Raw genomic sequence first — 12402 nt, 5'->3', positions numbered from 1 at the left:
CTTCCCGGACTCATTCCAGTCACGAGTTAGCAGAGTAGAGGCAGCGAAATTATACACTAGCTGATCCGGATTCCCATTAGGGGCTCTAACACTTTGCCTGGTCTGCGAAAACCCTGTTTAAAACTGTCCTCTGCAAATGCAAGAAATATTGGATCTGACCATGATGTTCCTCATGACCTCAAAAGATATGATCCATTTTTCAGGATAGAAAGCTGGGATGTCAGATCTTTGCTCTGGAGATCAAACGAGCTTTTCACCACTTCCAGCTTTCAGTAAGCAAAGTGGTGGTATTGCACTGGGTGATGACAGTCATCTGCTATCTAGTATTGCTTGGCTATGTAGAGGGCTAGCTCTGTATGTGTGGTGTTTGCGCCACACATCGACGTCTGGTTACATTAGTTCACACCTCAGTGGGCATTCCAGTATGCATGGTTTTGACTTTGTATATAGGAATATGCCCAGATTATTCATAGTTACACCATTGTGAAGGTGCAAGAAAATGATTTGTGTATCATAGAACGACTGGACTATTTGAGCAGTCCTACTTGACTCACAAATGGGACCCGAATATTGTCAGCGTTTTAGACTCTCAAGTAGCAGCCCCAACTGTCATAGGTGGTAGAAGAGCTGCTTTAGGACTGTTACAGACATTGTTAGCTATAACAGTGCATCAATACATTTTAAGGCTCTGGTTTTGTAATTTAAAAATAAGTGTACATTTATAACGATTGATTTTTCTCTACTTTTAACCATAAACTCTTTCACAACAGTTATGTTTCTTCCGTTACGTAGCTGTTATTTTATTACAAAACCTTGCAAATAAGTTTCACTTTAAACTTTAATCACCATCATTTATTACTTTGTAAAATATGCCTAGTATGTTTATCGATTCTTTACTGATCGTAAAGGTTTGACGATTCTTGTAATCGCCTCTAGAAAGGCCTCACCTCGCGCTAACAAGCCGTCCAGAATTCAGTTGTCTGAAGGTTATTCTCGTGCTTCAAGAAGTTGGCCCTGAAGAAACTCTTAAAGAAGGTGGCTAGTGTGCTGACTTACGTTAGGAGGAAATACAGGGAACGGTTATCCTTCTGCCAACCGTGACAGGCTCTCTCGAGCACAACAGAGATACGCAAAACCAGAAAGCACGTGCTCGAAAACTGTTTGTAGATTTTTTTTTTTTTTCTCCAAGACAGACTTATTTTTAGAGAAAAGTGCTGGAAGAGAAAGGAGAATGTTTCAAGAAATTGACTGAAGAGGAGAAAGAAGTAACAGATGGAGTCTTGACATTAAAGAAACCTATTAAGAACATTGGGAATTTTGGTTCTATACATGAATGAAAATAGAAGCATGAAAAATGACGAATATCCGTTATGTGCTGATAGATTTGGTGTGTGCTTATTTTATTACGTTTCTAGGCTAATGAGGAGCTGTATTTCAGTAACGCCTAGTTCTTTTCATTACAGACATGGGGCAGCAAAACCTTCACGCTTGGATGCAGTCACCAAGCATATAGATGTACCAGGTGAATGAAAAGCTCGAGTGTGACAGATGCTCAAGGCCACAGAAGAACTGGCCACGTCCTTCAACACAAGGATCTACCAGGAATGATCGGCGAGGGATGGATGGGGATAACTATTCTGGGTATTCATTCTGCCCATGGCGAAATGACCGCCGACAGAGAATTGGTGACATTATTGGCATTGAACATTCGCATTCAGCTACTTGATTCAATGATATTATAAATTCATACGTATTTCTTTGTTAATTCTCTTTTGATCTAGTATATAATTCACATTGTTAGTATTTGGCCTTCGTTAAGAATTAAAAATATCCTGAGATAAATTGTCCATCTGGCAAGACAAAGATGCATCCTTTTAACCACTGTGTGTTCGCTAGAAACGAAGGATTATAGTTGGTAGATGTTCAGGATTTGATGCTAAGCTTGGATTCTTACCGGTAATCGTATTAACATACTTCTACAAGTAGACGAAAAAATATTAACCGAGTGATTTTATTATATAGCCATGTTTTTAAAATTTGATGTAAAACTTAATTTTTTTAAACATAATTATTTTCGTAATGAGTTTTATCATCTGTTCATATTATTTTGGTTTAAATATTTATAAGTTATATTTCGCATACGTTTGTATTTAGTTTCTAATTCGATTTCGTTATTTTCGCCGTTTGAGGGAAAACTAAACTGTAGGACAGCGCTTTAAAAAAAAAAAAAAAAAAAAAAAACACTAGAGACAGCTTTCTTATGTTTAACCATCTTTAACAGTAGATATGCAGAATAAGGGAATAAAATATCTGAAAAATCAGGAGGAGACTTACCATTCCTTGAAGATCGGTGTTCATTGTCACTGGATTTGATGTTGTCGTGGCAGCAAACGCCAAAAGGGGAAGCACAAGCAGCGTTAGCATCCTGATGTCGTTTCGGAGGGCGCGTGCTTCTTTAAGTGGAGTATTTGACGACAAAGCGTCCCGTCTCCTCGGTTTTTGGCACTGCTCTGACCCAGCGCAGAGCACTCACAGCTGTTAGACGGTGACTAGAGTCGGACTATGACTAACCACTGACTGCAGGATCACTCAACTTTTAGAGGCTACTCACTGACTCATTTCCTCCTCGCACGACCACCTGTAACACCGGTCTCTTGAGGTCCTCACTTTCCCGCCACGCGCCCACGAAAACGCGGAAAATGCCAAGCCCACCTGATGTCCAAGGTAGTAGTAGTACTTCCGTTAATTATTATGCGCGAGTTAAACTCCTCAATGACTGTGATTAGCCAATAAGAGCGCGCTAGATACAGTCTTGTATTATCGTAGCCAGTAACAAGTTCGTAGTAAAAATATCGAAGGCAGAAGTAGTTGTGATGCAAATCTAAGAGCACTCCTAACTGACTTTCATGTGCTTCGTGTCCAAAGGATGAATCATCCACTGTCAAGGTAATATGAGTAAGACAGGCGAGGGCATCGGGAGGCTGACACACTGTAAAATTGTAACGGAGAATTCCAAAAGGAACAGGGCGTTTTAGATCCGAAATTTAAAGTTGTTCGGGTTAGATTCTTTCGGGTTACTGACACAGAGTTCTTTGGAAATTACTGACTAATCTGGAAAAGGAATGTCATTGGTTGGAGGTCCTTTCTAGGTTAAAGCGCTACACCTTCTTTCCTTCTTTATGAACTACATACATCACATGAAAATTCGTTTAATATCAATTATGCTCTGATTGAGGAGGCTTCCATCCTGCAGTGGGTTGACAATGGCTGCAGTTTTTTTTTTTTTTTTTTTTATGCTCTGAGCTAACGTTGGAATATCACCTTAAATATCTTTATAAATATATTCCAATTTGGAAAGATGGCATTGAATTGGAATTAATGTGGGATAATTTCATTGTACCACATCAACTTTGTATGCAGAATCACCTCCCCCTTCAATTTTTCCACATTTTGATGCATTTCTTGTTGAAAATGAAAATTTGTGGAGGCTCTAAAATACAAAACCATTAGAGTTGAGGAAAGAAACCTATTACCTGCTCAACTTTATTGGGCTTGCGTTTTGGTAGAAAACAGGTTGTCTAATTCTACTTCAGAGGCCCAGTCAATCATTTAAAATTGCATAAATTACTGAAGTCCTGTTGCAAATGTAAATTTATTGACGCCGAGTGTGTTTTAAGAATTCCAATAATTTTTTCTTTGCTTTTGTTTGAATATTTGTTACTTTTGATGATAATATGAATAATATACACTAGACTCCTGATTAAACGGGGAGGTCGGGAAATTAATTTCTCCGGATAATCCAGAGAAATTAATTATTGCAAAATAAGCAAAAAACGGGATTATGAACAATATGCATTTAATATAAAAAAAACAAACAAAACAAAACAAATTGTATTCATATGTTCTATTCTTCTTCTTTATCTTCGCCTTCTTCCCACGTTTATATGGGGTCAGCATTTCCGTCCTTAATTCTTTTCCTCCATTCCTCCCTATCCTGGGCTTCCTCTCTCCTCCATCTTCTCTCTTTTAAATCCTCTGCCACCTTGTCCTTCCATCTCAGCTTAGGTCTCCCCCTCTTCCTCTTCCCTATCACCTCCAACTTTTCGCCCCTCTTCCCCCACATACTCCTCACTTCTTCGTTCCACATGTCCAAGCCACCTCAACCTAGATTCCTGCATTTTTTTACTCAGAGGCCCCACCTTAACCGTACCTCTGATGTAGTCGTTTCTTATCCTGTCCTTCCTCGTCACACCACACATCCATCTTAGCATCCTCATCTCCGCCACTTCCATCTTTTTCTCCTGGGCCCTTGTAATCGTCCATGTCTCAGCACCGTACATCAATGCGGGTCTAACCACAGTTTTATACACTCTTCCCTTCATTTTACAATTTACTTTCTTATCACACAGCACCCCACTCATCTTTCTCCAGTTCAACAATACAATCCACATTGCACTGTATGCTGTATTTCTGCACTCAGTCCTCCATCCCTCTCAACGTTCGATCCCAGATACTTAAATTTCGAAACTGATGGTAGCTTTTCCTCCTGCAGTTTTATAGAGCTCTCATCTTCTCCATTTAATACCATATATTCTGTCTTTGTTCTACTTATCCTCATGCCTCTCTCGTATGTTTTATTATTTATTGAAAAATAAAAGTAAAGAAGTTTGTTTCTTTGCATCACTGGCCTTCCTACGAGTGGTAGAACGTAGATTACGTAACATCATCTTGTCGACAAGAACAACTTCTTCTTGTTCTGCATAGTCAAGCAGAGCCTCCACATTGGGACAAAGCAGTGCTCTGCGAGATTTTATTTGTTGGCAATAGATTTTCTTTACCATCCTCCGAGGTTTCTTCTCTTCTTTATTCATAACACTTTATTCATAACACTACGTACTATTTCATCGCCACATAACATTTCATGGCAAATTAAACTTTTATCTTTTTTTTTTTTTTTTTTTTTTTTTTTTGGTAGTTGTTGGCGCATCGGCTTCTGTGGCCATATTGCACCTCCCAAGGTTTTTGCAGTACTTTGATCCAAGCCCGAGGCGGGAATCGAACCCGCGCCCTTTGGGTTGCCGGGCAGGTACTTTACCAACTCGGCTAGCCCGGTCGGCCCAACTTTTATCTGAATTAAACTTCTCAACAACTGCTTTTTGTCGATTTTTTCGTTTTTTCCGTTTTAATTTCTACGTAGAACACTTCCGTATTTCTCTTTTAATACGGAAGGGTTCTACGTACTATATTCAGGTATACTCCTCTTATTATTTTACTAATAAAAAAAACCACTTAAATTAAAAAATAAGTTATTGTAAGTAGGTATACCGTAATTGATTTTTTAAGACATTTAAATCCGGTTAATCCGCAGTCCGGTTAAACCGCCCCCGGATAATCGAAAATAAATAATATTTATAAAATATAGAGATTGTTGATATTTTTTCTCTTTGTGATAGAATGGGACAGGGAGTGGATTGAAAGGTTTATCAGATGCACACTTTGGTATCACACAATACTCGCGTGACGCACGCATGGTAAACGCGTTGCATATGACATTCCTTTCCTAAAGTTCTGCTCGCTGTCCCGTTTTCGAGATTTGAAAATATGGTAGTCATACATACAGCTGACGAGCTGTATGACTAGTTATAATGGTAGCAGAATCCTTGATTGTGTGGAATTAAATCTATTGTAATATTAAATCTATTAAATTTAATTGTCTATTAAATCTATTAAATTTAATTGTCTATTAAATCTATTAAATCTGCACGCCTCAGCAATCAGCTGTTTCTGGAAGCGATTAACCATAGATTTAACGAAGCATGCATTTTTCCAGCTGTTCCCACACTGAACTTTTCGTCTTTCTTCGCTCTCAGCTGTTCGAAAGTGAAGTCAAACTGGTCATCGGCGTTGTATAGTCATTTACATAGACGTAATTTGCAAGAACAGGTTACTGAACAAGCGATAGCACTAAAAGAGAGAAAAGCCAAACAATGTGCTAGAGTATAAACTGATGGATATTACAGAGTTTGCTATATTAAGGGTTTTTTTTCCAGTTAAAGATTTCTACTACTAGAAAATCCCTCCTTGAAAATTAACTTTATTTAATTCGGGATAATTGGGTTCTTCAACAGCTTTTATTATCTTTTGTTTTCTTGCAGAAGAAGTGAATTTCTCGATGACGAAAGATTTTTCCAAAATATGGAATGGACAAAGTTTCTTTATTCGTGAATTCCTGAAAAATGGATTGAATTCTCGCGTCAATATAATACTTATTATTATTTTATTTATTTAACTGCATTACTTCAAGCCTTTGATGACCTACTTTCATTTTATATTACAGCTGAATAAATTGAGCTTATTTGCTATCTTTCTTCCGAAAATGAACAAATTCAGTTTAACCGGAACACATGGCTAATCCTAATAAAGTTAATGACTTTCAGTATATGTTTTCACAACTGAATAAACAGTCAGTTGCTCGCACCTGGCATTACATCAATAAAGGCCCTACTATATTCTATAATATCAGCAATGGAACTGATGTTAGATCAATTTATGGCCAGACTGCAATTTCATCGATTATGGTAGTAAAATATTAAGTGGCTTTAAGGTGTGATTTTGTAGCTGTTGACACAATATCTTTGGTCATGTCTACGTAAATCTTTGAAGAATATTTTTTGACTTGTCAAATTATTGCCTAATACGAGACTTTCACTTTCCTTGAGGCTTAAGAAACTAGGTTCGTATTTCTTACATCGAATGCACAAGGCGACAGAGGTCGCTGCTTTAGACAATCTAAAACGGACATTGCAACATCCGTTCACTTTTTTACTTTATTTTGTTCATCACCGATCATATTCTTCACCAGTGTTCTCTCTCTCTTCAAGTCCCAAAGATGGAAGAGGCCATAAATGGAGAGCAACACTTAACCTCTTGACGAAAGGACGCCGGTGTGTATTTCATGTAAACAGAGATAAATTAGGAATTTAAATGCTTTTTTTGGAGTTTTCTACTTGATGGCGCCTTAAAATAGATGTAAAATAGGTTGGAAACTGAAAAGCGCTATCTGTTGTACTTCATAGCAAGTTTGTAAAGGATGAATAGAAAATAAAGAAGTGGCTGATGGGGTGGCATGTGTCATAACAAAATACTGATCTGGTATTCTACGTTGTCGTAGCAATTTGTTGTAATAATATAGAGCTTCACTTCATTATCTTTAAATAAGGAAAAATATTAAAGCATTACATATGATAAAATGCTGTACTGTTTGTTCACGAAGAGGTCGTTCCAGTTAATTCTGCAGATGCTAAATTGGATTGAGATCTAGGCATTGTGCTGGTTTAGGGCAGAAATGTAAAGTTCCCGGAGTGTTCCTGAAACCACTCACGTACAATCTGGATCGACAGTAGTTGCATTATCGTCCTAAAGACCGTTCCTGTGAAGATAAACATGTAACTTTGCTGGATGCATACGATTTGCGATGATGTTTAAGTATATCGAACATCCACATTACTAGCCAGTGGGGGTGGTAGTGGTGTGCAGTGAATACATCCCCCCCACATCATTCCACCACCACGTGGAACACACTGCGTCTTTTGTTTTATTTTATTTTATTTTTTCTTTCCATACACGAACCGTTTCCATCTTTCGGAACAGTAAAATTTATCATACCGCATGATCTTCTTGCATTCGTCCCGAGTCCACTGTGTTACACAGTGTGTAAGCAGGCGTCCAGGAAAGCCCGTGGTGCTTTATCGATGATTTCGCACCACCGCAGTCTGTTGTTTTAGTTAACTTCTGAGATAATGGCTGCGAAGTGGTCACGAACTGCCACAGTTCATTCTCTGCATGGCGAGAGTGCTGATGAGGTTTCAAGGTTCTTGAATTGGAGGCGTTATGCAATAGTATTGCCATTTGATGATGATCCTATCTACATTTCTGCAACAATTTTATATGCAGCAAAACACAAGGTATTACACTTGGAACAGCAATCACAAAATAAGTTATATAATTGGTGGGGTTGAACTGAAAACAGTAGAGGAAGAAAGGGATCTAGGAGGTACGATACGGGCAGATACGAAGTTTTCTGGGCAGTGTGTAAGTAGGCGGCCAGGAAAGCCGGTGGTGCTTTATCGATGATTTATCGAACGTTATCCTGTAGGAACAGGGAGATCATAATCCCACTGTACTGTGTCCAAATATGGAGACCTCTTCTGACAAAAGACATTGAGCTTCTTGAAAAGGTCCAAAGATGGGCAGCTCGCATGGTGAGATCGGAAAATGGGCGACCGTACGAGGAAAGACTTCGATTATGTGGACTTGTAGAGTTTGGCAACCAGGCACCTGATTGAGACTCTGAGAGGGTTGGTAAAATGACGGAAGGCGGAATTTTGACACTTATAAAGAATTCCAGAAATAGTGGCCATAATTTAAAATTACAGGGAAAGAGATTTAGACTAGATTGTTGAAAGTTTTCTTTTAGTCAGTGAATCGTTGATTGCTGGAACAAGTTGCTTCTGCAGGTAGTGACGCTGACAGTTTGAAGAAATTCAAAGGTCAACTGGATAGTTGCCTTCGTGAATAATTTTCTTTTTTTGGCCGGTGCATCAAAAGCCTGTGGCTTCCTTGCACTATTTGGCTAATTTTAATACAGTACTAATGGTCATGGTTATAGTGTGTTTTTAATGCACGTATCTGGTTACGTCACACCTTAGACTTGCTGCTGCACCTGCCTCTGCTAGCATCTGTTTTTTTCAGCATCTCTCCATTCAGGAATACGCAAATAACCATCTTAGAAAACCCGATACTAGCTAAATGTACACCGAGATTCATCTTCATTTGAAGATGATGGGATTCTTTCCTTTTTCGTTGCTAACTAACCAGATGTAGTAATACTATTTCCCTCTGCGCGGTTCGTTATCAAGGCCTCTTATGTACATTGCGCAATACTTGACTGTGTTTATCATTTGCATGGTTTGCATCAGTATTTTCCAAAGCACATGTCCCCATCAGTCCTAATAAAGTGGCCAGACAGTGTATGTTCATCAGCTTGTTGGTATGGGAGTTTAATGGCGCATAAGCTACTCTGGCTATAATGCTGTTCCTCAGCACATGTGAAATGAATTATGCAGCTATGCACGTACAATACTTTTATTTATATCTATAGAAGTTTCATTTAATTTATTTCTGTTTACAGTTGCGTTTTCATATTTACTTATATGCAGAACATGTGAATTTTAAAATTTTAATTATTTTCAATTAACGGGAAATAGTTTTATATTGAGTCAACACAGTTCAGTATTTTTGTAGCCGAGGTCATATAAGCCTCACCAAATGAAAGCGATTATGACCTTATGTTTCCCGACAGTTTTTGAGTCATGAGCCTCCCACACGCAAATGCATCTGTAAAGACTATAGCAAAGTTCATTAACCTCGTCAGAAAAGAAGCTTAGGTTAAAAATCTAGTAGTTCATTGCTCTCCGTTGTAATTGTATTTTTAGTCGATAACTGAATGCTAAAATGCTCATTATTAAATATTGAATAATTTTGTTTGTGTTTTGATACTTAACCTTTTCGTTATTTCGTTTATTATTTCGTTATTAACCCTTTATGTATATTTTTAAATCGTATCATTTGAATCGTATCATTTGAGGATATGATATATAAGTGATTATTATAATCACTTATAGATCATAATAGCCATATGGTGCAAGGAAGTCCCAGGGTTTTGCTGTACCAGTCAAAAAAATAATAATAATTAACATAAATAAGAAAAATAATAATAAATAACATAAATAAATAAAAAATAAATAGATAAATAAATCATAAATAAATAATTATAATAAACTATCTACTGTATGTGATTCCCTTCCTACCTAGGTACCTCATCAGCTGATCTTTGAAAAACCTCAAGCTGTCAACGTTATCCATGCAGGCAACTTATATAACTCTCTAGCTAAAAGAAAACTTTCTGCAATCTGGTCTAAATCTATTCTCCTCTAATTTACATTATTATCCTCTTAATTCTGGAATCATTTGTAACAATGACAATTATTCCACCCTCATTCATTTTACTTATCTTACCAGAGCCTTATACCTCTCAGTTTAGTCGCTTCTAAGGTGCCTGGTTGCCAAACTCTGTAGTCTGCATATTCGAAGCCTTTCCTCGTATGGATTCCCTTTTGCAGATCGACCTTTCAAGAAGATCGATGTCTTTTTTTTTTTTTTTTTTCAAGGTACGGTCTCCATACTTGAACACAATATTCCAAGTGTGATCTTACAATGGCCTTATACAGGGGCATTATGACCTTATTTCTACAAGCAAATGTTCGATGGGACGCCATAGGCTTTGTCTGCACTACACGGAGAACTTCATGACCATCCGTACTGTAACTCTCAAATCCGCTACATTTTTTACTGTTTTTAATCCAACCCTACCAAGTGTACAACTTATTTTAGGGTTGCTATTCCACAAGTAGCATACATAGCCGCGACTAAGTATTAGTAACATAGTAGTAACTATGTTACTGTTATGAAATACAAGTAGTAACGCAGAGTAACACAGAGTAACATGCAGTAGTAATACAAGTGGTAACATGCAGTAGTAATACAAGTAGTAATATTGCTTCGACTTCTCTGATAATGCAATGCTTATATAAGTTGCCCCAAAGAAGCGCTGCGTGGCGCTGATGATTAACTACCCTACCAATCATGACATCATCTGTAAATTTTGGCATCACGCTCTGTATTCCTTCATTGATGTCATAGTCCCAGTACGATCCATGGGGGTGGAACCTCACTTTTTATATTAGCCTCAAACAACCCTTTGCCTCCTGCTTGCAGCCGCCCTGCGATCCATCTGAGGGTCTTTCCTATGATCCCAACATGTTGTTCCAGCTTATACAGTAATTTTCATGAGGGATTGAGTCAAATACGTTGCTATAACCTAAATGAATATCGAAATTATTTCCCATATCAGTCCCACAAGTGATTCTGTCAAAATAACTAACCAAGTTAGTTCAACATGATTTTCTCGTTACAAAATCTTGCCGTTTTTCCTTGATAATTTCATTTCTATCTAGATGACTCTGAACTGCATTCTTGTTTGTTGACTTCATGGTTTTTCTCACCACTGAAATCAGAATGACCGATTGGAAGAACTTTTATGTATTGGCAATACAGATTACGGAGATACAGATTACAGAATAGATTACGTATTTAATTTCTTCAATACGTTAGCATTTCCTCAGTCTAAAGAAATCTTTCTCTAGTCCGATAATGCCCTCATAATTAAATTGTTCAAATGATTCAATGCATTCTTTTGTCGTCTCCCTCCGAATTATTGGATATATGCCATCAAATTTTGGGCACCGTGTTGCAGACCATTGGAATGAATTATCTACTGCTACTACAGTGGTCCAAGTTAATAGTTTGGTAAAGTTCAAAGCTGTATTGGATAGGCTATTTTTGTCGACGGGGAAGGTATGAATGATAGAATTTTATTTATTTATTTATTATTTATTTTATTATTATTATTTTTTTGGCATATGCAGAAAACAGTTTGCTTGCTTGCATCATTTACCCATTAGCGTACTAATCGTAATACTTATCCAAGAAGCCTTACTTTTCTTCAGTCTTGAAAGTTTCTTCTAATAAACAATCCACTTGATATCGATGGTTCAACTGTTAATGATCCTGCTCAGGTAGCTAACAAACTAAATGAATATTTTGCATCAACATTCACACATGAGAAGTTATTCAGGGAGGGGAATGCCAGAGGTGTATTCAACTCTGGCAGTAGGCTAGATAATCTTGTAATAACTGAGAGTAAAGTGGAGGAGAAATTGTTGAAGATAAACACAAAAAAGGCCCCTGGGGTGGATGGAATCTATCCAATTATATTAAAGGAGGCGGCAAAGGAAGTAAGCAAACCCTTAACCATAATTTTGAGAGCTTCCCTGGACTCAGGGGAGGTGCCCATGGACTGGAGTTGTGCAAATGTGACCCCAATCCACAAAGGAGGATCAAAGGGAGACACAGGTAATTACAGACCTGTTAGTTTAACTTCTGTTCCAGGGAAATTAATGGAGGCACTGGTTAAAGAAGCATTGCAGTATCATCTAGACAAGACTTCAGTTAATAACTCGGACACAGCATGGGTTTGTTAAGGGGACGTCTTGTCTGACTAATTTCATTGGATACTATGATGTAGTCACAAAGGAACTGGTTGCAAAGAATAACTTTGATATCAAATATTTGGATCTTAGAAAAGTCTTTGATACTGTTGCACATGGAAGACTGCTTCACAAATTGGAGCAGTGTGGCATTGAAGGCAAATTTTTGCTATGGTTAAAGGGATGGAATTGATTGGGAGAAGACAGCGAGTGGTAATCAATGGACACTGCTCTT

At 37.8% G+C, this 12402-nt stretch overlaps 1 protein-coding gene across 1 annotated transcript in view; it reads right to left on the bottom strand.

Moving 5' to 3' along the window:
• Mmp1 (Matrix metalloproteinase 1) overlaps positions 1–2704 on the bottom strand; it is an 81730-nt gene extending 79026 nt beyond the window's left edge. The window contains exon 1 of the mRNA XM_090377476.1: positions 2335–2704. Coding sequence (XP_090233602.1) covers positions 2335–2424 — 90 coding nt within the window. The 5' untranslated portion in view covers positions 2425–2704. The remainder of the gene's footprint in view (positions 1–2334) is intronic.
• Positions 2705–12402: the final 9698 nt, after the last annotated feature.

The sequence above is a fragment of the Mastigoproctus giganteus genome, chromosome 1 (genome assembly GCF_048544385.1).
Source record: "Mastigoproctus giganteus isolate SK-2022 chromosome 1, ASM4854438v1, whole genome shotgun sequence".
NCBI lineage: Eukaryota > Metazoa > Arthropoda > Arachnida > Uropygi > Thelyphonidae > Mastigoproctus > Mastigoproctus giganteus.
This window is presented reverse-complemented; position numbering and strand designations above follow the sequence as displayed.